The sequence below is a fragment of the Carassius gibelio genome, chromosome A3 (assembly GCF_023724105.1).
Source record: "Carassius gibelio isolate Cgi1373 ecotype wild population from Czech Republic chromosome A3, carGib1.2-hapl.c, whole genome shotgun sequence".
Classification (NCBI taxonomy): Eukaryota; Metazoa; Chordata; class Actinopteri; order Cypriniformes; family Cyprinidae; genus Carassius; species Carassius gibelio.
This window is the reverse complement of record NC_068373.1, coordinates 26,494,268-26,521,889: the sequence shown is the minus strand read 5'-3', so window position 1 is coordinate 26,521,889 and position 27,622 is coordinate 26,494,268. Positions and strand designations below refer to the sequence as shown.

General features: G+C 38.7%; 2 protein-coding genes and 1 long non-coding RNA gene across 5 annotated transcripts in view; all 3 read right to left on the bottom strand.

Moving 5' to 3' along the window:
- LOC127953780 (basement membrane-specific heparan sulfate proteoglycan core protein) overlaps positions 1-27,622 on the bottom strand; it is a 287,372-nt gene that overhangs the window by 49,382 nt on the left and 210,368 nt on the right. The window contains exons 16-20 of the mRNA XM_052553074.1: positions 16,038-16,310; positions 15,828-15,962; positions 14,723-14,893; positions 14,375-14,653; positions 13,883-14,125 (exon numbers count right to left, since the gene is read on the bottom strand). Of these exons, the coding sequence (XP_052409034.1) occupies positions 13,883-14,125; positions 14,375-14,653; positions 14,723-14,893; positions 15,828-15,962; positions 16,038-16,310 (1,101 nt within the window). The remainder of the gene's footprint in view (positions 1-13,882; positions 14,126-14,374; positions 14,654-14,722; positions 14,894-15,827; positions 15,963-16,037; positions 16,311-27,622) is intronic.
- On the bottom strand, positions 3,615-13,655 carry LOC127953880 (uncharacterized). Of its 3 annotated transcripts, XR_008153354.1 has the most exons (8): positions 13,415-13,655; positions 12,805-12,945; positions 6,247-6,348; positions 5,862-5,918; positions 5,627-5,713; positions 5,446-5,505; positions 4,543-5,308; positions 3,615-4,089 (listed from the first exon to the last, which is right to left on the bottom strand). It is a non-coding gene; the product is annotated as an uncharacterized LOC127953880 (long non-coding RNA). The 3 variants fall into 3 exon arrangements; XR_008153353.1 differs by having other exon boundaries at positions 3,621-4,089; positions 12,805-13,653; XR_008153355.1 differs by lacking the exons at positions 12,805-12,945; positions 13,415-13,655 and adding an exon at positions 6,760-6,770 and having other exon boundaries at positions 3,621-4,089.
- On the bottom strand, positions 16,038-27,354 carry LOC127953865 (B-cell receptor CD22-like). Its single transcript, XM_052553219.1, has 5 exons — positions 27,265-27,354; positions 26,491-26,526; positions 25,882-26,154; positions 25,373-25,515; positions 16,038-16,118 (listed from the first exon to the last, which is right to left on the bottom strand). Exons 1-4 carry the CDS (start codon positions 27,293-27,295, stop codon positions 25,505-25,507), a joined length of 351 nt encoding a protein of 116 aa, XP_052409179.1. The 5' UTR covers positions 27,296-27,354; the 3' UTR covers positions 16,038-16,118; positions 25,373-25,504.

Below are 27,622 nucleotides of genomic sequence, written 5' to 3'. Positions count from 1 at the left end.
CTTCTTGTCTTTTTCATTTAATTAAAAAAAAAAAAAAAAAAAAAAAAAAAAAAAAAAGAAATCAAATACACCTGGCTATGCGTTCTATACTAGACTAACTGAGACTTGTCATGGCACTTGTATTCTGTTGTTGTTCTCTTGTTGACCTGACTGCTTCTATTGTTCTCATTTGTAAGTCGCTTTGGATAAAAGCGTCTGCTAAATGATTAAATGTAAATGTAAATGTTTATGCGTTTCAAGGTTGGGGGTGTGTTAGAATGAGCCTTTTCAGGGGGGCAGGGAGTGTTAACTTTTATAAACAATATCTCTTTGTCTTTGCAACTTCACCGTTCTTCTTTATTCACCAAGAGCTTGTAGCACTCTAAAGAGAAAGGAAAATGTGAAATCGCATCATATAACCCCTTTAAGAAGCTTCATCTGTCCAGATTGAGTTTTGTGTGGGTTTCAGTTTTGTGTGAGACTTCATATGAGGCCAGATAAACATTAAAATGTCTGTTTTATATTTTATAAATTGCAGGGAAATAAATGTATAGACTTAAAAATACATTCAATCATATATCATGAACTAGGGATGTATTGCACGTCTTAATATTGCTGAGTTAGATGTGTTCCTAGGTCAACATGTTTTGTTGACCCTGGAACAACATTTTACTCAAAAAATGTAGTCTTGACCATATCCCTACACCTAAACCTAACCTTAACCACGAGTGATCCTTAAAATCAGAGGAAATGATAGATGAATGACACTGATGTATAAGCACCTAACAGTGATTGTAAGCGTAAACTTAAAAAAATCCATAAACTTGTTCTTCAAATCTGATTGGTTAATCACAATGTTGTTCAAAGGGTCAACAAAGATGTTTTCCCAGGAACATGTCTCACTTGGTAAAATCAGGTTCTGCCCGATGTATTTACTATGAAGCCCCAAAAGGGACATGATGATGAATTAAATATGAAATGGGAGAAAACAACTGGTTTGCTGACAGCATTTTTGCCTTTCCCTAAGAAACTTTTGCAAGAGAATGAAATGTTTTGTGAGCAAACACAAAAGCACTGAATTATAATTTTCCCTCTCATCTCATATTTTCCCATCACAATCTCCTACATGCTCTGAAGGATTTGAAATTTTTAGAGGAATTTTCTAAGAAAAATCCAAGAACACGAAACAATGTATAATTTTCATAACATAAGATAAATTAAAATCCACTGACACACACAGAGATAAAATAATACTCACAGAGCACAAGAGGAAGTTGACTGAGCTCCATACTGACCAATTATGAGAAGTTAAAGACACAGACTGTGTTAAAGCCTGTGTTACAAATGTACAAACCAGTGAACAGCTGCTGACCTCTCACACTGGTTAGTAACACTGAGCTGAAAAAGACCGAACTAACCCACAGATCTAATCTCTAACACTTGATGGTGCTGAGACTTTGCTGAAATATAAATGTAATTAAAATGAAGTCACATACAGCCAAGTATGGTGACCCATACTCAGAATTCATGCTCTGATTTAACCCATCCAAAGTGCACACACACAGCAGTGAACACACACACAGTGGTCAGCCATTTATGCTGCGGTTCCCAGGGAGCAGTTGGAGGTTCGGTGCCTTGCTCAACAGCACCTCATTCATGGTATTGCTACCCCGAGACTCAAACCCACAACTTTAGGGTTAGGAGTCAAACTCTTTAACCACTTGGCCATGACTTTCCCCATTACGATATTGCTCTTAAAATGCAGCTACTTATAGATTCAAATGATTCTTTTAGTGCTCTTAAAAGAGAAACAGTTGGGGGGGAATCACTATTGCTTTCTTTCCTCAGCAGACGTGAGTCAACAGAGAGAGTGAGGAGGGTGAAAGAGGAAGTACTTTATTAAAAATAAACTTAAACGCATTTCTAGTTGATGGTGCCTTGATGCCATATTCGCCTCATACAGTGTGAAGAGAAGCTCACATGCACCATTCCAGCACCCTTGTTAAAACTTGACTGCCTGTAATAAGAGGTCAAGGTTCTTTTGCTCTTTTTTGTACAGGTCACACATTAAGACATTGCAAGAATTTCTTCAATAGTATTTCAAAACAAACTGGTCCATTATTTACAACACAAGCAGCCTGTAATTTCTTTTTATAAATCTACAGAGCATTGCAGTGCAGCTAGTCATGAGATTTACACTAAGAAATAAGGAATATACATGCTGATAAATTACAGTTCATGTGGTTGTGGATGTCAAGCAGACAAACATCATCACTGAGCCTTATGCTGTAAAGCAGTGGTTTTCAACCTGTGGTCCGCGGTGGTATTGCAGGTGGGCCGCCAATTATTTTCTGTTCATTTCCAGTCCATTCTAGGGCTGTGCGATTAAAAGAAAACGTCCTAAAATCACGATTTGAGCGTGGGCGATTTCTAAATCGCTTTATACCACAATTTTCCGCGGCCCTGACCTCCCGTATCCGATCCCATCAGAATGCATTTCGCCTAGCGCGAGACTGGGCATATCCCTAACTCCAGGTTCACACACTGTCTGTGATGCGCCTTTTTTCTGAGCCAATGTTGATGGATCAGAGCGTTCTCACTGCGGTAAAAGGCTAGAAATAAAAACGTGCGATAATTCATGTCTAACACATGAGCATAGAGTGAATTTGTTAGTGAACAGGATGCAGTTTAAGTGAGAGGAGACACGTTTAAAGTGTGCATACTCTCTCCTCGCAAAGCAGTGTGTATCTGAGCAAGCACGACTGGTTTTGTGACAGAGCAAAGGAAATCTGCTGCGAACAGATAGATTTGCACTCGTGCTTTATTTTAATGTGCTTTCGCGTTATATTTATGCGCTCTCACTGCTGACCGCATACACATACTGTATACACACTGCAAACACCTGAGGCACCGCTACAATTAATGAGCTCTATGAAGAATGCATGGCAAAAAAGAAAAAAAAGTCCCTGTATACAGGATTTTTTTTTTTTTTTTTTTTTTTTGCCACAAGTCTATACATTTTTTTACATCTTCACTATAGTGATAATTTTGACTTATGTCTGTTCTAGAGATGACTTTTTGATAAAGCTCTGATTGGTTTTCTTTTGGAAATATGTTTCAAATTAATCCTGAATGCATTTATGACTGTAAAAGCATATCGATGTGTGTCACAATTGCAAAATTGATTAAAAAAAATCGCGATAGTTTTTTTTTTTTTTTTTTTTTTTGTCCATATCGCGCAGCCCTAGTTTATTCAATAAATATAGTTTAAAATCTAGCTTCGGAGTACTAAGTTATTAACCCAACAATAGCGGGGTCAGTTAATTTTTTTGAAGTGGGCCGCGCAAACATATGTGTTTGGATGTGTGGGCCGCGAGTTGAAAAAGGTTGGGAACCACTGCTGTAAAGGTTTCTCTGTATTACAATAATAAAGTACAAAAAAAAATTATTTATTTGCTTAAAAAAAGCATACCCATGACTTCATATAATCCAGATTGCATGTCTGATAGCAGATGGAGTATTCTGATGATGACTTTCATACCTTTTATGGAACTTGACACTTATTTATTTTGCAGTCTTTTGGCACTTTTCTATTACCAGTACCAGCTCAACTCGATTCACCTTGTCTCTGCTTGGCTCACTTTTTGCTCCATTTTCCATTGCAGATATACCTCCACAAAAGCACCTGGTCGTCACCTGGTCGTACCTGGAAGCAGGTACAGGTAAAACTTTTACACAGTGGAAAACCAAACAAAGGTGAGTCGAGTTGAGTTGAGCTGGTACTGTGTAGTGGAAAAGCACACATAGCATCAAATAACAAATACAAGATCATGAAAATAATCTTATAAGGTGTAAAGAAATAAACAATATAAAGACCATCATGGTGGCTTGAGGACCAGAAGCAGGGCCAGAGGGAGAACGTTAACACTTGCGCTCCTCTTCATAGGCGTAGGGGAGCTGCTGATGTTATGAGAAAAAAAGCAATATCTGAAGGAAGTGAATGAAGTGAGACGAATCACTGAGAAGTGACATCTCTCCTCTCCTTTTACGTTGAGCTCATTTACCCAACAATCAATAACTGAGATAACTGCAAGATGGTAGCAGCTGTGTCTGTATGAAAAGAAAGAGCACAGTGTGACATGAGACATGAAATTAACACAGTTTCAGTTACGCCGATATGCGGCCTGATAGAAGCATTGCCATAGAAGATGTAGAATTATCAGACATGATGGAACATATTAACATAACAGACAAGATGATGACATATTCATCTTCATAAAATAAATATTCATCCTCATAAATAAGTGCTCAATATTTCAGCAATTGCTGATATTTTATAAGGGTTGTTGAGAAAACACTAAATAAGGGATAGAAAGAAGGATCGGTTTAAAAAATGTAAAGGCGAAATACTTTTTTAGTGGCCAAGTCAGCAACAACTGAATCAAAAATCAATGTTGATTACTCATAAAATATAATTTATGTATTGATGTTTTGTAGAAAAATAATTTATGATTTATTTTTCCATCAGAAACTTATTTTAAAAGTTCATGACAAATGTTGTACCTGAACCTCCAGGTATTTTCTGCTTGGACGGTATTTTTCACTCCTCATTTGCATGAAGTTGAGCATTTCTCAAATTCTGGACTCTCTCAACACTTTCTCCATTCCACTGTCAATATCATAATTCACTGTGTGAGCAATGACTTTCATAGGAATCAATTGAAAAATGCCCACTCTGCTCCACTCAGTCCGCTCCAGTGTAAACACACCGTTTAATGTATGTTTAATATATGTTTATTTTTAAAACACATCTAATATAAATCATAAGTACACACAGACAATTACAGTTGTAAAGATGCAAGCTTTGGTTCCAAATGCCCAAAGTAAACCTACAGTCCAACTACAACAAAAACATCTAAACTGGAATATTTAACACACACACACACACACACACACACACACACACACACACACATATAACAACAGAAGCAAAGCAATGGAATGCAAATTTAAATTCAAAATATGGGTAAAACACCTGGGAAAATTCATATTAACAAAACATTGGGTCATATTTTTATACTGTGCAGAAATAAATGAAAATGTTCTGTTTCCTTTAATCAGAACATGAAGGAAGCATCACTCATATATATTAAGTATTGTTAAATACATTGCCATCAAGTGCTCAATAACACAAAGATGATAAAGCATTGATGATCCTGGTCATTCTCCAGCCCTTCTCAACCTAAACTCATCAGTACCCTTGGATTGAAAGTTTCTCCTCCAGGCATTTATTTAACCTGAGCATACGTCACATCACCAGATCCAGCACCTGAAAATACATACATTAATTCAGAATGCACTTTTTATGTTGTTGTTTCTGTATAGAGAACTCCATTTTATTCTTAGCTTCCTAATAGATTCAGATGTCTTGTGAAGTGTGATTGATGTTTTTAGTTTTACACTCACCTTGATCCATTTCCAACTTCAGTTTAGAGTAAACGATGTCACAACTCTCAGTGTTTTTCCCTTGAAGATGCCAACAGTTAATATCAGTAGTAGTTATGTGTCTCCAACAGTGATATGAAATAGATGGATCTTTTTTTTTTTTTTAAATATGATTACGTTAAACCAAATTAACTCTGTTCACCTTTGTTTTCTTTCTTTTCCATCTGTTTTTTAGTAGATTTGTGTTCAATCTCAGCATAGGTGAGATCATTAGGCCCACTTTTACTGTCTACAATGAAAAATAGAGAAATTAATAAAACACTTTATCTTGATCATATCTGCAAATATCACAGTGATAATTTTGATTTCCAATTTCTTTAGAAAATAACTTGTTTCAATAAAATATGACATTAAATACTTTAAATTGCATAAGTTACCTGTACTTATGTCTTTCTTAATGGTTGCATCAACAGAATCATAAATATGAGCAGTTCCTGTAATAATACATTAATTAATTTCCAGTAGATTTGTGTGTGTGTTTGTGTGTGTGTGTGTATGTCATGCATTTTAGGAATTTAATCCAGAAAAATATAGTTTTTATGATGACACTAACTTAAAAATAAAAAAGCACTGGGGTCAAAAATTGTATGCTCTCTTCATTCTAAATTATAGTTACTAGAATAGATACTTTTAGATTAATGAAAATTGATTTAGTTGTGAGGTCAGTCCTGTTAGTTAAAAGTTATACCCGAGTGTCTTTCATCTCAGCTTGTAAATATTACGGGTGTTTATTTATGGTTAATACTGTAGGTAAATACTGACCAGACAGCAGTGTGTTGTTTCCCGGGTCACTCTGGTTCTGCTCTGATGTCTGACTGCTGTTCTTCTGTTGACCGACACTAGAGGGAGACTGAGATCTTACACCTAGATAAACATAAAATGATTATGTAAATATTTTGAGGAAAATGTATTTTTATTTTAAATCTCTTTCATGCATACATCAAAGTGATGAGAGCATGAAAACGACACTGTCCTGATTTATTTATAATATTATGGTTGAAAATACATAGTAAGCTCCCTCGCTGTCTACTGTCTTCATAGGCATATCCTCACAGAAATGGAAACTGATAAATGACTAATTTGGAGTGCTTTACAAACTGTATTGGAAAAAAAAAATGGAGGACTGGATATTCAATACAGATAACATGAATATTTATAATATATGATTTCGGACCACTTTTATGCTAATTTGATGTCATACACCAGGGGTTCTCAACTTTGGCCCTCAAGGTCCATATTCTTGCAGAGTTTAGCTCTAACCTTGATCAAACTCACCTGCCAGTAACTTACTGTTACGTCCCGTGACTCAAAAAGGGGACGCAACAAAAACTGGGACATAAGAAAGCCAATTCGTAAAAAAAAACGTTTTATTTAGCTCAAACAAATATACCAAAACGTCTTAAGATAGTATTCAAAGTCAGTAATGGCATCCTAAAGATATGTGCGAGAATGTAATATCCTGTGGTGTGGTCTCCTGATGTGTGCAAAAAAGAAACATCAAACTATAACAAAAAACAATCAAGTTGGCCGCCTGCCCTTCTGCCATCAAGCTTGCTTCTTATAAAGAGGCAAGGGAAATTGGGCACAGGTGTCACGGATGCAACCAGGTTACGGGGGGCGGAGTCATCCGACGTCTACTGGAAAAAAGCCCAATGAATACCCAGGTCGTCACACTCCTCCCCTTAAAACAGGGATCTGTTAAGAATCCCTGCAAACAAACAAACAATTAAAACAAAAAACACCATACAGAAAAGGAAAAAAAAATTAAGTACCAAAGACAGCAACCAGAGCCAAAATAGTGTTTTTCTTTTTTTTTTTTTTACACCAACTTAAGCCTCATTCATAGGGGAACGTGACAGGGCGTCTGCCACAATGTTTTCAGACCCTCTAATGTGCTTAATATCAAGGCAATAAGCCTGAAGAAACAAAGACCAACGTATCAGCCTTTGGTTAGGACAGTGAAGAGAATTTAAAAACGTCAAGGGGTTGTGGTCTGTATAAATAACAACAGGTTGACTTGAGCCAACATAGATGTCAAAATGCTGTAACGCCCAAATCAACGCTAAAGCCTCCTTTTCCACCACGGAATAATTTAGCTGGTATGAGTTAAACTTGCGCGAAAAGAAGCTGACAGGCCGAACAACCCCCTGTTCATCAGACTGTTGGAGAACAGCTCCAGCTCCAACCTGACTTGCGTCAACCTGCAAAGAGAAGGACCTTTCAAAACAAGGAGCCGCAAGGACAGAAGACGAACACAATAGAGACTTAACATTTTCAAAAGCTAGCGCACAATTTGACGACCATATGAACTTTGTTTTGGTTTTCAAAAGATCGGTAAGTGGTGCAACAACTGACAAAAAGTTACAGCAAAAGGAACGATAATAACCCACTAAACCCAAAAACCGCATAAGCTCTCTTTTGGTAGTAGGCGCAGAGTATTCTTGAATAGCTTGAACTTTTGCATTTAATGGTCGAACTTCACCACTTCCGACCACTTTACCCAAGTATGTCACAGTGGCCCGAGCAAAATCACACTTGGCTAAATTCACAGTCAAGCTAGCTTCCGAAAGGCGCATCAAAACTGCATGCAGACGTTGTAAGTGCAAATCTCAACTGTCACTGAAGACAACCAGATCATCTAAATACACAGCACACCCCTCAAGGCCTGATACCACACGATTCATCAGGCGTTGAAAGGTGGCAGGAGCATTTCTAAGCCCAAAACTCATTACTTTGTAGGAGTAAAGACCTGATGGTGTAATGAAGGAAGAGATTTCTTGAGCTCGCCGAGTCAAGGGCACCTGCCAGTAACCTCTTAGCAGGTCAAGTTTAGTTACATACCTAGCTGAGCCTACCTGGTCAACACAATCGTCCACCCGAGGGAGTGGAAAACAATCAGGCTTTGTCACAGCGTTTACCTTTCGAAAGTCTGTACAAAACCTTACAGACCCATCAGGTTTTCCTACTAATAGACACGGAGACGCCCAGTTGGAACACGAAGAAACTGCAATATCATTTTCTTGCATATACCTAATCTCTGCTTCCATCAAATCTCTTTTTTCTGGTGACACACGATAATAACGCTGTCTGACAGGGGAAGCATTACCCACATCAATATCATGCTCAACCCAATCTGTTCGAGACGGCGTATCTCCAAACAACCCAGGGAAACTCCGCAAAAGTGCACTCAACTCCGCCACCTGCGAAGGAGACAAGTGGACCAGATCATCGTTTAACCTTTCCAAAGACTCAGAATTATTTAAACGTCCACGTAAAATACCATCATCTGGTTCTTTACCCTCATTCTCCATTTGCCCGGAGCAAAACCCAGCTCCAACACCTGAAACAGCAAGGAGAGCAGAACAAACAGGGTTTACTTCCCCATTAGACTTCTCATAATATGGTTTCAGTAAATTCACATGATATAATTGAGTTAACTTTCTCCGAAACGGAGTGAAAATCTCATAATTTTCATCACTCAATTTACGCTTCACCACATACGGGCCTTCAAATTTTGCCTCAAAAGGAGAAGATGGCAAAAGACGTGACACAAGAACTTGGTCTCCTGGCTCAAAAACACGACATTCCACCTGGCGATCATACAACCGTTTCATGCCTGCCTGTTGTTTTTTTTTATTGAACTCTGGCCAATGCTCTAGCCTCAATTAACCTCTGTCTAAACCCATAAACGTACGACAACAGATTTTTCGGTGAGTCAGAAATTTTGACGGAACTTTGTAACACTCCCACAAGCCCACGAACTTTATGACCGAAAACTAAATCATTGGGACTAAACCCAGTGCTTTCGTGCACAACCCCACGTGCAGCCAGTAGTAACCAGGGCAAACCCTCCTCCCAATCTCTGTCCAACTGCACACAATAAGCACGAAGAAGAGACTTCAACGTTTGATGAAATCTCTCCAACGCTCCCTGGCTTTGCGGATGATGCACACTAGCAAGATTATGTTTGATTTTAAGCTGTTTTAAAACCTGTTGGAAGAGATGAGAGGTAAGGTTAGTACCCTGATCACTTTGAATGATTTTAGGAATGCCAAAAAATGACATGAATTGTGACAAAGCTCTTACAATTGATCGCGATGTAATTGTTCGCAATGGATAGGCTGAAGGAAAACGTGTAGCCAAACACATGACCGTAAGCAAATATTTGCTTCCCGATTTTGAAGGTGGCATAGGGCCCACGCAATCAACTATAAGATGTTCAAAGGGATTACAATCAGCAGAAATCGGATGTAATGGAACTGGTTTCAGTTTTTGATTTGGCTTACTGGTTACCTGACAAACGTGACATGACCGTATATAGGTTGAAATATTGCTCTTTAAATGTGGCCAAAAAAAATACTGCAAAACACGATCATAGGTCTTACGCACCCCAGAATGCCCCGACTTTTCGTGTGCAACCTCCAACACGCCACGCCAAAATTTTGTGGGAACCACTACCTGAACAATAGGATCTCCCACAAAATTCTCACCATGAGGACTCCATTTCCTCAACAATAACCCATCTTGTACAAAATAGCCTCTAGTCTTATCTGATACATCGCCATCCTGAAGTGCAGAGGTAAACAGCTCATCCAAAGTGGAATCTAACCGTTGTTCTTTACTCAGCTCATCTGCAGACAGAGGAAAAGGCAGAGAAGACAAATCAGGTACAGGCAAAAAAATGTGCTGTGCCTTTAGCTCACTTCTTTCTTGAGGCTTCAAATGCTCCATACTTTTAGCCATAGCGCGAGTTACAACACCCACAGGGTCTACCACCATTTCGTACTCACTCAACTCTCCACTAGATGAAACCATAGGAGACGGAGACGCATTTGGCCACACCTTATCTCCTGCTAATTTGTTTCCCAAGATAAGGTGTACACCCTCAATTGGTAAAGCAGGACGCAAACCCACTACTACTTCCCCAGTCACTAAGTCAGAGTGAAGCTTAACCTTATGAAGAGGAACTGTTAATGTATTTAAGCCCATACCTCGAACTAAAACACTATTACCAGTTTCAGATTGCACTGAAAACGGCAAAATGGACTCTAAAATGAAAGAATCCATAGCACCTGTGTCACGTAGAATTCTGACAGGAACTTCAACTCCATCTGACAATGACACTCGACCTTCTGTAATAAAAGGAGCATAAGTGGACAAATAATCATTAAACAGTTTATCCTCAGACTCAGCCCCACTAGAATTAACAGAATTTGCCACTGCAGCAGGCTTAAACTTATTTACGTCAATCTGTTTATTTTTCTCTTTAAGTATAGGGCAGTCCCCTTTCCAATGGCCTTTTCCCCGACAGTAATTACATATTTTAGACGAATCAAACTTCCCTGAAGAAAAGTATCCACCCTGAGAACCAGCATATGTAACACGATTCGCGGGAACTTCACGTGTTCTCCAATCAGCAGCAGTGTTTTTATGAGTGAGCACAAAGTCATCAGCCAACAATGCTGCCACCTCAGGAGACTCAATTTTGTGCTCACTGATATACATCGCAATTGGATCAGAAACGGAAAGTTTAAACTGTTCAACTATAATCAATTCCAGCAGTTCCTCAAATGTTTTGGCCTTTAGCGATGCACACCAACGAGTAACATGTCGTCTTAAATCTTGCACAAACTCCAAATGAGTCTGTCCTTGCTCCTTTTTACAAGACCTAAAACGTTGTCGATATGTTTCTGGTACACACTCATATGCTTTCAAAACTGCGAATTTAACGGTTTCATAATCTCTACAGTCATCTGTACTCAAAGCAGCAAAAGCTAACTGAGCCTTACCGACCAATACACTCTGTAGTAACAGAACACAATCGGTTTTAGACCAACCTTGTAACACCGCAACACGTTCAAACATAGTAAAAAAAACATCCGGATCAACCTCATTAAATTTAGGAACAAGTTTTAAGCTTGGATTCAGTGGAAACTTCTCACTCTGACCAACAATTGACCCAACGTCACCAACTTTACCTTCTTCAATGAGCTTCAGTTTTAAATGCTGCAAGTCCATCCTTGCTTTATCCAATTCTATTTTATCACGCTCCGATTTCTGCTTAATTTTCTCATGTTCCATTTGTAACAATAATAACTCTTTTTGCTGGTCAAAAGTTAAAGCAGACTGTGTAGTCAAACTTTTTACATGCTGGTCACTTTCACTCATTTCAGCTGTCAGAACTTTCTTATCAACCAGTTTATTCCTCAGCTCAGTTTTAATACTACTTTCTTTTATTCTCTTATCGCTAAGTTTTACTTCATAATATTCAGCGATTTTCAAAAGTTGTTCTTTTGTACAGTTATTTAACAACACGTACGACGGCGATTCAACAAACTGGTCAATATCAGCCATAAGCAAATAAACCACAGACTGAAAGTATTCAAATGTGCAATCAAATACTTGGAAATTAGCCCACTATCTAACTCCCAAAAATCTACCTACTTAACTAAAACCTAAATCTTCATGTGGATACTGGCGGGGGGAAATTAAGCACACAAGCCCAGTGGGTGGAACTGCAACTGGTTAAACCAGCGACAATTCTCAACACCATGGAAATGCTCCCGAGACAACCGCTACTACCCGCGTTCACCACAACTCTACAAAAAATAACAAAACCCGATATGTTTCAAAGGAAACACACCGCTAAACCTACCAGGGATAAATTCCAAGTCAAAACAAACACTATTGCACAAAAGAAACTTACCAGTCGGAGGATTCAAACGACGACCAAACAACTAGCTACACCAAACGCTTTCAGATGTCCCAAAGCAGCTATCATGACGTAATTATTCAAATTGGGATCCCCCAAATGTCACGACCAAATAATTTCCAATCCCCTTTAAAGGAATAGAAAACAACAAAACAATCCAAATAATCAAACATATTCAACTAAGGCATAGAATTAGCCTAAGAACGGACGAGCCCCCATTTGTTACGTCCCGTGACTCAAAAAGGGGACGCAACAAAAACTGGGACATAAGAAAGCCAATTCGTAAAAAAAAACGTTTTATTTAGCTCAAACAAATATACCAAAACGTCTTAAGATAGTATTCAAAGTCAGTAATGGCATCCTAAAGATATGTGCGAGAATGTAATATCCTGTGGTGTGGTCTCCTGATGTGTGCAAAAAAGAAACATCAAACTATAACGAAAAACAATCAAGTTGGCCGCCTGCCCTTCTGCCATCAAGCTTGCTTCTTATAAAGAGGCAAGGGAAATTGGGCACAGGTGTCACGGATGCAACCAGGTTACGGGGGGCGGAGTCATCCGACGTCTACTGGAAAAAAGCCCAATGAATACCCAGGTCGTCACACTTACTAATAATGCTGAAGACCCTGATAAGTGGTTCATGTGTGTTTGATTAGGGCTGAAGCTAAACACTGGATCTGGAGGGCCAGAGTTGAGAACCCCTCTCATACACCAATCAGTCTGTGCAGCGCCACTTCAAATCAGACACACCTGTTGGCAGACAGCGGAATTCAGTAGCTCCATATTTTGAGAGAGGTCATGCTTTTCACCATTTAACATAAAAAAACAAACAAATAAACAAACAAACAAACAAACAAAACCTACAGAGCGTTTGTATTGTCAGTTTAAGCATTCAAAATATTTTAAACCATACAAGGGTGTTAAGATGTGACAAGCTGTCTTATGTCATTAACGGTAAATAATAAAATAAAGTAAATAAAAAAATGCATTACTCTGCTCAACTGAAAAATTTATTTAGCTTTAATAAGTATAATTCTAAATCTAATTTATACATCATAGTATTTTGTTCCTGGATACAGCTGTTAGACTTGAAGAACTAATTTGTATTTTTGTTCTATTTATATTTATTTGTCCTATCATTACTCTTTATTTATCTTTATTTAACATTCCTTATAACATACTGCAATGAAAACTGTGACCCTGACTGTGTGAAAATTACCCAGAAACCCTCTAAAGCTAGCTGGCAGACCAGCTAACACCAGACAACCAGTTTACACTGATGTAGGATGGCAGCTCCAGGGGCGTCGGACTGGGAGTAAAACCAGTACTGATTACCAGGGCCCCAAAGGAAGAATTAGGACTGCCTTTGCATAAGGGCCCGGCATCTTGTGCAGCGCCCCTGGGCAGTTCACAAAGTTTATAATCAGAGATAGTGTCTGGAAATGTGGTACTGAATTTTAATATGGCAGTACACCTTTGTTTTTTCTGTAGCGCCACAGAAGGACCAAGAAGACGATGATCAAAAATGTGACGGTCAGTCCTGCAGTCACTCCAATTATCACAGGATTGAGATCATCAGATCTTGAGGCAGCTGAAGATGAAAAACATATATTTTTTAACATTAGTTGAGTGCAGTAAATAATACAAGAACTGATTTTAAGTGTTGTTTTTTAATCTACAGTCTCACCTCTGACTGAGATCCAGCTCTTGGGTGACTCTCCTCTCTCTGAGTGTTTGCAGTAGTAGAAACCCTCATGTGACTTTGAGACAGTAGAGATAATCATCTCTGTAGTTTGATTCTGGATGAGTGATCCATCTTTATAGAAATCAGCTCTGAGGTTTGGTGGAGTTGAATGTTGATATAAACAGTGTAGAGTCAGAGTATCTCCTTCAGTCAAAGGATGAACAGGACTCTCCAGAATCACACCAGCTACAGAAACAGAGGACACATGAACTGATGGCAAACAGGAAGACTATATAAAAAATATGACAACAAAAAATAAAGGTTTTATATTTTATGATAAAATAGATTTTTTTTTTTTTTTTTTGTACTGCCTGCCCACTGAGTGTTTTATTCATTTATTTATTTTTACCAACTGATGTGTCCTGCATGTGTTAAGTTGACCTGCTTTATGTATTGATTATAAACTGCCAGTGAAACAAATACACACAATCTCACAGTGTACAGTGATATTAACAGGGTGATATTTCTCTCCAGATTCAGACTGACACCAGTACACTCCAGTGTCTGATGTGATGGTGGAGTTGATTGTACATGTAGCTGTTTGTGATCCCCACAGTGATGATGAACAATCTTCCAGCTGTTTACTCTCTGTGTATCTTCTCACTCTCCATCTATCAGAGTTACTCTGGTCCTCACAGCTCAGAGAGAAAGAGATAAATGTGAAGTGTTGATTTCTACCGGGACTGATGATCAGAGAGCCTCGAGGAGAAATACCTGAGAAGACAATTAGAGTTAAGCATTTAAAAATGTTTAATAAATATGAATTTAAGTGTCTGAACTCACCAGTGACCCATACTGGCTGTGTGTTGCTGTAGGTTGTGTTATATGCTGGTTCTCCTCTCTCTGCTCTGCACACATAAACTCCTGTGTGTTTTAGAGCAGCAGAACTGACAGTGTAGTTTCCTCCAGCTCCTCTGCTGCTGTCTGAGAGCAGCTGAAAATTATATCTGTTGTCTACAAAACATGAGAATTCATGTAGATTTCACTTTTAGGAGCTTTTGCTGTATATGATTTTACACTTATTGATTATTTTAGTTGGGGTAATTCAGTGTATTCAGTTTAACTGAAACAGGGCAAGAGCAAAGCTCATGGAAATCTTGTGCACCAAGACATGCACATAAAACCAATGTCAATGTCACATTTATTTTAATAGCACATTTCCAAGGCCAGGGCCTACCAAAGTACTTCACAGTAAAAAAATAAAAATAAATAAATAAAAAAAAATAGTCACAAACTAATACAATAAGAACAATGAAGTAACAAAATACTAAGAATAAAGGTAGACATAGAATACAACACATTCATCAAGGCGGCTCCCCTGTGCCAAAAGCTACTTAAAAAAATGAGTCTTTAGCAATGATTTAAAAGTGGACAGGCTACTAGCAGTCCGCACAGCTACGGGCAGTGAGTTCCAGAGAGTGGGAGCTGCCACTGAGAAGGCTCGATCACCACTATGCAACCTGACAAGGTCTGTAAGGTACTCTGGGGCTAGCCCATTGAGACATTTAAAAACAAATAAAATAACCTTAAAATCAATCCAATGCTTTACTGGTAGCCAGTGAAGCGATGAGAGCACTGGAGTAATGTGCTCCCGCTTTTTCCTGCCGCTTGAAAGATGAGCTGCTGCATTCTGTATAAGCTGCAGACGATAGAGCTCAGAGTTCCCAATGCCTGTATACAAGGAGTTGCAGTAATCCAGGCAAGAGGTAATAAAAACATGAATAACTTTTTCTAGGTCAGCCTGTCTCAGATACGGTTTGACTTTAGCTATCAGTCTAAGCTGAAAAAAGCTAGACTTAACCACAAATCAAACCAAGACATGCACATAAAACCAATTAATAAAACCAGTTAATTGAGCTGTTACCACATGACACACATTATATCTTACATGATGAAACAGTTACAGAGAACCAGCTGAATGTCCAGTCTGTAGAGGAGCCATAAACCTCACAGATCAGAGTCACTGAATCTCCTTCAGTCAACCACTTCTGTGGAGAAATACTTAAACCTGCCTGGGCTCTATCTGAAATAGAGAAATAGAGAAATCACTTCATAACATCTAAAGAGTGTGTGTATGTGAAGAGATGATCAAACTCACCTGATACTGTCAGTGTAACTTCATCACTGATGTTTGATGTTCGTGATCCTCCTCTCTCTGCTCCATAACAGTAGTATTTACCTGCGTCAGACTCAGTAACAGAACTGAATGTGTGTTCCTGTAGTTCACTGGAGCTGTAGAATGCACCGTATTTCTGCAAGACATACAGCCAGCTAGTGACTCCTTCACCATCAATGTCACATCTGAGAGTAACTGTCTCTCCTCTGAATACATATTGAGCAGGTTTAATGTTCACTTTGGCTTTTGGTGTTTCTGTGTAATAACAAATATTTATAATGAAAATAATGTGCTGTTTTTACATAAAACTTGAGTACAAAACATACAGTACATGCTAAATCGGGTTAAAGTGTTGTTTTCTAATAGCTATTACATCCCATCATTTAGGGTTATGCAATCATTTGTGCAGTATGTAAATAAGGACTACACGTGCCGTATATTGTCACTGTTACTGGTTCACTGTAATTTGTGTAATATCTTCCTCTTCGTGCTCTGCACCTGTACTCTCCTCCATCAAAGACTTTCACTGAATAGATTGTTTTAATTGAAGCTTCAGTAGATTCAGTGTTTGAGTTTTTACTCCAGAGAAACTCCCATCCATCCCATGACTGATCCACCTCACATCTCAGAGTAACTGAGTCTCCAGTGAACAATGAACTCTGTGGCAGTACAGTCAGAGCTGGTTTGGGAATATCTGTCAGTATAAAATCATTAGCAGCATAAGTCATGAAAATATTTCAGCAGAATATTTAATTCTGTCATTGGTAAACATGGTGCATGAGCTATAATATATTTGTTAATGTCAATATAGTGATACTTGCTGGCTAAAGAATGTAAGTGATATTCAGTGTTGGGCAAGCCAATGCTCTCTCAGTGATCAATAGAATGGACAGTCAAGCAGACAGATGGGCATAATAGTTCAGTTTAGTTGTTTATTAAATAACTGTTCCAAACCCATTTGTCAACAAAAATAATTATCATGCACAGGGCTGGATTTACCTCATATTGTGAGATAAGCAACACATTTTTGCTGTCAGCCGGAAACCTCCTATTGGTAGTTGATATTGTGGCTTTATTGTATACAGATACATTTGTATAAATTGTAACAATAAGGTTCATTAGTTAACATTAGTAAACTATTGTAGTTAACATGAACTAAGAATGAACAATACTTCTGCAGCATTTATTTACTAATACATTAATAAAATCAAACGTTGTTTGTTAACATTAGTTAAAATTCTGTGAACTACCAATAAACAACTGTATTTTCATGAACTAACATTAACATAAATGAATAAATACTGCAACAAATGTATGATTCATTGTATGCTCATGTTAGTTAATACAATGGCTAACATCAATGAAATCTTATTGTATAGTTTCACCATATAGGTTTATAGGTCTACAAATAACTTAGGCTATGGTTATTTGCATCATTGCATGTGTCATCATATTATTAACATTTCACCAAAATCAAACTAACACTCCTGAAATGTATTTGCCTTTAAAAATCAATAAATAAATTCATAATAATACAATATGGATCTGTTTTCCCTTTTTGTATTAATAAATCCTGTGTGTAACCCGATTCCTGTCTGCACCTGAGTTCCTCCTTTACCAAAACCCTGACAGAATGAACCGACCAAAAGGGAACTCAGCAGACAGGAGGCAATGCTGGATGTCATCAGCCAGCAAGCGGGATGGTTTTGAGGGCTCTCGCCTAGTGGTGTTCCGGGGGACCAGGGGAGGTCGCTCCGGAGCAAGCGGTCGAGAGGAGGAGCCACAGAGGTCCCCTCCACCTACCAACGATTCCAGAGGGTCGTGTCCTGGCCGTGGCAACCCTGGGGGATCAGGCAAGTCCCCCCCAGAGCCCTGAGGCGCCTTCCACAGCCTGCAGTCTCCCCATGAAGCGAGGGAGACGATTGTCGTGGGAGTCAGCCTCGGAGGCGTCGGCGTCAGAGTCTGCCCTGCCCGAGACCGAACTTCCCCAACCCGTCTCTGTCCCAGCGGTGACCTCTGCACCGCGGCCTAGAAGGAAGAGGAGGAAGAAGGGGTCTCCCGGTCCTGCGACTCTGTCGCCTCCTGCAGCGGTGAGCGTGCCCGAGCCAGCAGCGGTGAGCGTGCCCGAGCCAGCAGCGGTGAGCGTGCCCGAGCCAGCAGCGGTGAGAGCTGGCGTGCCTGTGCCAGCAGCGGAGAGAGCTGGTGTGCCCGAGCCAGCAGTGGTGAGCGTGCCCGAGCCGGCAAAGAAGAGAGCTGTCTGCAGTCGTGAGAGCGGAGGAGAGTGCCGCGGCCGACTCTGCAGTAAAGACTCTAGTACAGTCTGTCTCATCTCGTAAGGAGATGCCAATTATCCTAGCTGCTAAAGCCTTTTCAGATTATTTGTCTAGTCTTGTCCGGATCCTAGAAGTCCCCGTCAGTCCTGTCTTGTCCCCAGACCCTGTCCTCAGAAATCCCGAGTGTCCTGCCGTTGTCTCCCCGTGTCCCGTGAGTGTTGCCCCGTGTCCTGCTGATGTAGTCATGTGTCCTGTTGATGTGGCCCCGTGTCCTGTTGCCCGTCCCGTGTCCTGTTGCCCGTCCCGTGTCCTGTTGCCCCCCCCGTGTCCAGTAGATGTTGCCCCCCCCGTGTCCAGTAGATGTTGCCCCCCCCGTGTCCAGTAGATGTTGCCCCGCGTCCCGTAAGTGTTGCCCCGCGTCCCTTGTCTGCTCCTGTCATGTCCCCTGTCAGTTGTCCCGAGACCCCTCCCCGCCCCTCACCACCCAGACCTGCCCGTACCCCCCGTCGTCAGCCTTCGTCCTGTCCTCCTAAGATTCCTACCCCACCCACCTGCCCTGGTCTGTCCCCCATGAACTTTGTGGTCCCGCCCCCTCCCCTTCCCTGTTTTTTTTTTTTTGTCACCCTAACCCTGCCGTTGTGTACTCATGTTTGCCTTTGTTGTTATTTGTCATGTCTTGTTGGTTTGTGTCTGTGTCCCAGTCTGTCATGTCCAGTGTTGTGGGTAACGCGTTAAAAAGTAACGCGTTAGAGTACTCTAATTACTTTTTTCCTGAAATTTGTAACTTAACGCGTTAGTTTCGTGCGTAAGTAATCAGTAACTTCGTTATTTTTAAAAAAAAAGTAATCCGTTATTTTAAGGAAAGGAAAATCCCGACTGCAGCCTGCTTTTTGTCAGACAGTAGTCCTAGGTCTACTGTGCCACCTGCGGATGTATCAGCGGAGCCGAAGCTCTGTGATCGTAAAGTCAATGGCTGTGATGCGTCTGTGCCCTGCGCCTGACCCTGTGTGTGTGGGTTTTTTTTCTTTCGAACTCCCGGCAAGATGGCAGAGAGGACAGCGTTTGGTTTATGGAAGTACGCACATTATTTTCAATTTGTCAACGAAAAAGAAAAGAACATAACGGTAAAATGCACACTCTGCTTTGGTGAAAAGCTTCTGTCGACCGCCAAAAATTCTACCTCAAATTTAACGCTACGTTTTAATCACTACTTTGAAGAGTAAATGTAAGAGGACTGTGTTAAAGCGAATTTAGGCTTGTGACTGTGAGTGACACTTTAATAATAATTAGTTCGGCTATTAAGCGATTTGTCATTTGCCTGTGTGGCGGTGAAGGATTTAATTCGGTTTGTTATCATTTTTGTTTGACAGGCAGCTGTTAATTTCTGTTAGATCATTGGCTGGCTGGTTGTTCATCATTTCTAAATGGATTTAAATCTGCAAGCCTGTTTAAGGTTGTGTTTACAAGTAAGCATACTTGTACTTTGATAACTGCATTATTTAAAGTTAAAGAAAAATCAGGAGTTATCTTGTGGTGCTCATAATATACAGTAGCCTAGGCTACCCGGGCTGGGTAACGTTAGGTGCGAATTTTGATTAATAATATGTTCTGTGATAATAAATAAATAAAACGCCATGTGGAATAGCCGATTGCTGACTGTCTTTCCTGTTATTGTTATCCTGCAGTGTTAATTTAGTCGGATGACTGACGTTATTCATTGTCGGGAGTCACGACTTCTAGGTGCATTTAAAGGGGCCGGGGGCTGTGTCTGTCATGTGTGAGCCGCTGCAAACGGCTTTTAATTTTTGGTAACGCATGAGTACTCTAACGCGTTACTTTTATGAATAGGTAACGCTGTATCATAACTGATTACTTTTAATTGATGGTAACGTTGTAACCTAACTAACTACTTTCCAAAGTAACTATACCCAACACTGGTCATGTCAGTCATGTCCCGTGTTTGATGTTCCCTTGAGGAGCGTCTGGAAGCCGCTCCTTAAGGGAGGGGTTCTGTCATGATTCTGCCCTCGTGTCCTTGATTTTTCCTAGTCTTGAGGCAGGATCATGACAGACCCGTGTTTTGTGTACAAGCACATGGCCTTGCCTTTGGGCCATGTGCTTGTGTTGTCTCGTTCCCTTGCCCCACCCCCCTTGTTAACCTAGTCGTGTCTTGATTGTCCCATCTGTGCCACCTGTCGTGTCTTGATTGTTCCCCCTGTTTAGATCTCCTAGTGTGCTCTGTCTTGCGTCGGTTCATTGTGATTTGTGATTGTTCCTCACCTGTGATTATACCCTGGTAACCCCTTTGAGATATTGTGTCCTGTATAACCGTGAGTGTTTATTTGTAGTTGGTGTTCTCTAGTTTTGAGTCTTTGTTTATCTTGTCTAATCAGTCCTGTTTAGTTATTTTTGTATCTGCCCTAGTCCTTGTTTTCCCCCTCGTGGGTTTCTGTTTTCCCTTTTTGTATTAATAAATCCTGTGTAACCCGATTCCTGTCTGCACCTGAGTTCCTCCCTTACCAAAACCCTGACATTTATATCTTTATTTTACATGTCAAGTAAATATATCTTGATTTAATTATGCGTAGATAATTGTATTGTAGAACAAGATATTTATTTTGTATTATTTATCTTTTTGCAGGGCATGCAACATTTAATGTCATGACTTTATGCATTTAAGACTCTGCTCCAGTTTAAGACCTTTTAAGGCTTTGATTTGTGGAAGACTGAATTTTTTTCTTTTATGACCTCACATAAACCCTGATAAATCTTATAAGTGCATTTTAATTCCATGGACAATTAAATAAATGCTGCTGCAATTTATAGGAACAAGTGAGGTCAACATTCGGTCAGCATAATGCAAAGAGTAAAAGGAGAACAAAGTCTTTTGCAACTAAACCATGTTAGGAATAGTTCAAAACCACATCCTTTAAGTTAGCAGAGCTCAACCCACACATGACACATCAGCAATGGCAGCAGTCACAGAGACACAACATTAGACAAAGTGTTTTACAGGTACAGCAGTTTGTGATAAAATCCTAAATAGCAAAGTAGAGATTTTAAATAATACATTTCTGACCAAGAGGTGGTGGAACAAAAACAGCTATTTATTTTACAATGTCTCATCAAGATTACATAGATTGTAAATTTCTTCATTTCAAGATCAAGAGAAGGATCTTGTTTTTAGTCCAGGTTCAAAGTTATCAGCAAAGAAAATACACATCTTTGGTGCTTGACCCCTAAATATCTGAACTCTTCTCAGCCACTTCTGAGGAGAAGCACTTAAAACTCCTCTTTGGGATCTTAAATTAAACTCTTATTTGCTGTTCGTTTGGGGGAATACACCCCAGACAACAAATTGTGATAATGCTTTTTTTAAAAACAAATGTAATTTTACTCAGTTTATTCATGTTTTTGTCTTTCTTTCTCCATATCTGTGCAGTATTGGGATGATCAATGGACTTATTTTTATATGAAAAAAGAAAAGGAAAAATGTATATATATATATATATATATATATATATATATATATATATTACATTTAGTCATTTATCAGACGCTTTTATCCAGAGTAACTTATAAATGAGGGCAATGAACGCAATCAAGATCAACAAAAGAGCAATGATATACAAGTGCTATAACAAGTATCAGTTAGCTTAAATGCATTACATGTAGAAAAGGCTTTAAAATAATATAATAAATAAAAAGACAACAGAAAGAATAGAAAAACAATAGAACAAGCTAGTGTTAGAGATCTGTTTTGTTGCTTTTGATAATTGTATAATAAATGTAAAGAAAACATAAAATACGAAAATATTAGAAAGTTAGATTTTTTTTTTTTTTTTAAAGATTAGAATTAGAATAGTGAGTGCTGAAGTCAGAGGGTGAAATAAAGATGGAAGAGATGGGTTTTAAGCCAATTCTTGAAGATAGCTAAGGATTCAGCTGCTGGGATTGAGTTGGGGAGGTCATTCCACCAGGAGGGAACATTTAATTTAAAAGTCTGTAAAAGTGACTTTGTGTTTTTTTGGGATGGCACAATCAAGCAACGTTCATTTGCAGAACGCAAGCTTCTAGAGGGCACATAAGTCAGAAGTAATGAATTTAGGTAAAGGGGTGCAGAGCCAGTGGTGGTTTTGTAGCAAAACATCAATGCCTTGAATTTTTTGCGAGCAGCTATTGGTAGCCAGTTGCAAATTGATAAACAGAGATGTGATGTGTATTCTTTTCGGCTCATTAAAAATTAATCTTGCTACTGCATTCTTGATTAACTGTAAAGGTTTGATAGAACTGGCTGGAAGACCTGCAAAGAGCATTGTAATAGTCCAGCCTGGACAGAGCAAGAGCTTAAACAAGGAGTTGTGAAGGATGTTCTGAAAGAAAGGGTCTGATCTTCTTGATGTTGAAAAAAGCCAATCTGCAGGACCGGACAGTTTTAGCAATGTGGTCTGAGAAAGTTAGCTGATCATCAATCATAACTCCAAGGTTTCTGGCTGTTTTTGAAGCCCAACTGGATAATGAAATTGTGATGAAACGATGGGTTTGCTGGAACCACAAGCAGTTCTGTCTAGGCAAGGTTGAGTTGAAAGTGTTGGTCATTCATAGCGCAAGAAATGTCTGTTAGAAAAGCTGATATGCAAGCAGCTACTGTAGAGAACTGGCTTGAAGGAGATGAGATGGAATAGGATCAAGCGGACAAGTAGTATGATAATCAGAAAGGATGAGTTTGGAGACTTCTGCCTCAGAGAGTGAAGAGAAGGATGTGAATGAGTGTATGTTTGCTGGTGAGATGTGCTTGATGGATTGTACACATACACACACACACACACACATGAAATATATATATGAAACGTAATTTTCTGTAAAGTTGCTTTGTAATGATTTGTATTGTAAAAATCACTACAACCGCCAGATTACTCTAGAGCATTACTAAACAGCTCATGAAGGGAAGGTGTGCCGATTCTTAGATAAACCTGGTCATCACCGTGGAGTGTCGGTAAGGACCCAGAGACAGGAACTCCAGTTAATTTACTTTAATGTCCATCAAGTCTACTGGTTACATTGGTACGGACAGCCATTGGTCTACACAAACTTGTGCATGGTCATGTGGATATATATATATGCATGTGGTCTTAACAAAGTAAAGGAAAAATAAAATTACATAAGTTAAGTGATTTAGAACAAATAGGATATAAAGCTGTACTCAGTACTGTAAAACAATATACATATATAATGTGCATCCTTAAGCATATAAAATTTAGAAACTAAACAGCATATGTAAACATGGGTAGATATACATTAAGTGTAAATTTGACACCTTAACCACACTTCTGAACTAGTTCGCATTTGAATTAGGCAGAAATAACTCACAATCACAATAATGAGTTAAATATGACGATTCTACATATAGATAGTTAGTTTACAGTGCTAAACATTGTTGTGCAAGTTACTTCCAAACTGTAAAACATTACAGATTACTTGTTACTGTCATTTAAAAGTAATTTCTTACCATACAATATTACTGTCTTAGAATTGCAAAGCGTTACATGTCTCCTGAATTACTTTTGAGTTACTTTCACCAAAATAACTACAGAAGTAGAACTTAACATTCTGAAATTACAAAATGTAAATGTTGATAATCCAGTAGAGGGCGATATGGTGTAGCAAAATGACTGGGGGCTATCCAGGCTGCTAACAATATAGTTTATAAATGTCAAAGTGAAGGATCAAGACTATGCAAGAAAGGATGACAGCAAGTCTGTTAAAAGTTGGTAGAGGTTAAGTGATTATCTGGCAATATCTGTGAATTGCTTAGATCTATTAATATTAGATACAACAGGACTATATGTAAACTCTAATGCCATATGCAATTATAAAATGACAAGATGCACATACGTCCATCTCGCAAATGTACTATCTTCTGCCATCTTCACCCATTAGCCGCTTTTCCACTAGCCAGTGCAAGGCTGGGCTAACAGCGAGCCAGATGGAGCTAAAAGCCTCGAACTTCGAGCACATAGGCTGAAATCATGTCGCGCTATTCCAGTATCCTCACGGCACTCCTGTAAAACCCACACTGAACATGCCTTCACTGGACTATGTCACACTATTGATTCGGGAATGTCTTGCAGTCCTGCTGTTTTTTTTATTTTTACATTTCTTTGAACAATATTTTGGGCAAAAGATGTGTTGTAACGCAAGGGTTACTGAACATGTACCAGGTAAAATATTACTGAAAATTGTATTGCATTATATTGCATACAGTTAGTGTTGGCGGTATGGTTATGTTTTGGGCAACACTCCACACACCTGTCCATGCAGCCATGCTTGGACAGAGCGGGGAGAGCAGTAAGACAAACCCCCCTGGGGTACAGAATAGAACCATTATAAGCATACATAATTACAATTCACAATTACATGAGTTGTAAACACTGCTTCAAATGAAGAGACTGTAAAGAAAGAACAAAGTTAGATCGGATTACAGGTTCAGTTGGTGGAGATGGGGTTGGAGGAGGGAGTTAATTGCAAGCAGTGATGCGATGGAAGAGACACTGAAGAATGGGAATTGAAATAGACCGCAGGTGATAGGTGTCAAGACTGGATTGGATTTAGTGATTTTATTAGACAAATTAAAAAGAAAAAGTATCGATTTTATCATTAACCCATTCATTTCAGAGTGACCCCATATATCCTGTGTGTTTTTTTTCCACAATAACATACAGCAAGATATTAATCCAGGGTTTTATTTATTATTATTATTATTTTTTTTATATATAAAGCTACCAAGTGTTGGCAACCGTACAAAGTCTCATGCCATGTAGATAAAGTTAATATTTTTTTTATTATTATTTCAGCAAATGTCATTTGTGGTCAAAAAGATCCCAAACAGCACTTAAGGGTTTAGAAGTCACTCTTAAATAGCAATTTTAACTTGTGTGTATATGACGTGATGATCAAACTCACCTGATACTGTCAGTGTAACTTCATCACTGTTTTGTGAGGTGCGTGATCCTCCTCTCACTGCTCCTTTACAGGAGTATTTACCTGCATCAGACTCAGTAACAGGACTGAATGTGTGTTCCTGTAGTTCATTGGAGCTGTAGAATGAATCATCTTTATACCAGCTGTACTGCCAGCTAGTGACTCCTCCACCCTCAATGTCACATCTGAGAGTGACTATCTCTCCTCTGAAAACATGTTGAGCAGGTTTAATGCTCACTTTGGCTTTAAGTGTTTCTGTACAACAACAACAATTCACAATACAAAAGTATGTTCTGTATAATATAATAAATAAAACATGCAAATTAAAGAGGGTTTCAAACCCACAATCTTTAGGTTAATAGCAGGTTCGATTACAGTAACTGATGATTGAGAGTTTAGTAATTGAAATCATCATCTGCATTCTGAAATCAATATATTCATTTTTAAATCTTAAACTTTTTCATCCACTGTTGAGAAACACTTAAAACTGCTCTGGTATCTAAAACTGAGAAATCACTCATTAATAACATGTTATATGTGTGTATAATGTATGAAGAGATGATCAAACTCACCTGATACTGTCAGTGTAACTTCATCACTGATGTTTGATTTTCGTGATCCTCCTCTCTCTGCTCCATAACAGGAGTATTTACCTGTGACAGACTCAGTAACAGGACTGAACGTGTGTTCCTGTAGTTCACTGAAAACACTGTTTGAATCATCTTTATACCAGCTGTACTGCCAGCTAGTGACTCCTTCACCATCAATGTCACATCTGAGAGTGACTCTCTCTCCTCTGAATACATGATGATCAGGTTTAATGCTCACTTTGGCTTTTAGTGTTTCTGTACAACAAAAATGATTTACAATAAAAATAATGTGCTGTTTCTACTGTGTGAACACATTTGCCTGTCTGTAAAACATTCATGCTAAATAAGGTAAGACTGAAGTGTTGTTCTCTGTAGTTGTTGGGCGGTGCGGTCACTTGTATCTTACAAAATCATTTGCACATTGTGCAAGGAAAAGTACTTGCTATGTATTTGCTCTCTGCTAATGGTTATTTATAAAAGTTGTTTAAAAAGGTGTGTATATAATCAAATTGTTTATTTTCTCATCTGGTTTGTAACTGTTAGTGAGACCTTACCCATTTGTTATGAAATGTATAAGTCAAATTCACTCACCTTCAGTTTGTCCAGAGTGAATGTGTGAAATCAACACTAAAACACAAAGAGAGAGAAAAAAAAAAAAAAAAAAAAAAAAAACTCATCACAGTGTGAACACGGAGCTGATCAACTTTCTTTTATAATTTAGAAAAGAAAGTTTAAAGGAATGCCATAGTTTTACTTTCAAATGTTTCTCAGTTTGTTTTTCTAGATGTATTGGCATCTGAATGAGTATTTCTGTAAAAACCTTCCAGAGTCTGAAAACAGTGACCGTTATGTGTAGTAACTCATATTAAGATGTTGTTGTGGGACTAGATGCGTGTGTGTTCAGATAAACACAGAAACATTTGTTTGATGTCTTATAGATTTCATCATCAGCAGAGAGAACTTGAACTTATTTAGGGAACTTGAAGCAAACAGTCTGATAAAGAAACACTTTTAGTAACTGTGTACTATAGTGAACATCTACGAAGGCATCAGGGACAGTAAACTGTAAAACAAACCAACAGAACTGATTCAACAAACACCATTAAACAGCACAAACCTGAATGACTGAACAAACACACACACAGATCTACATCACAACAGAGAACATTTCTCTTCCACAAATAACACTAACTTTCTCTTCCTCTCTCAAACTCATCTTTCACTCATATAACATGGAGCTGGATTTGAAACTCAGAGCAACAAGAAAAGACATAAATAAAGGAAAACTGAGACACTTGATTAGTTAAATAATATAATAGCAGTTACCATTCACTGAAATACACAGTAATACATATTAATACTCACAGAGCATGAGAGGAAGTTGACTGAGCTCCATACTGACTGAATGATGACAGACGGTTAAAGACACAGAAAATGTTAAAGACTCAAGACTTCCTGAAAGTGTCAGATTAAAGACATGCAAATGTACCTCATGTGTTATAGAAATATTTTGATAATATTGTAAGTGTATGTAGTTTACAGTTGCCCTGAAGGCCCTGCCTGATAATCTAGTCAAATGTTTTTGACCCTCTAAAAATGTTACTCTATAACATGCATATTTTCTACACAAATGTTCATATTTGAATCATATCAAATTGATAAGCTTAAATTTCATTATGACAATAAGTGATATTCTGGTGTGTTTATTGAATGATGGAAGCAG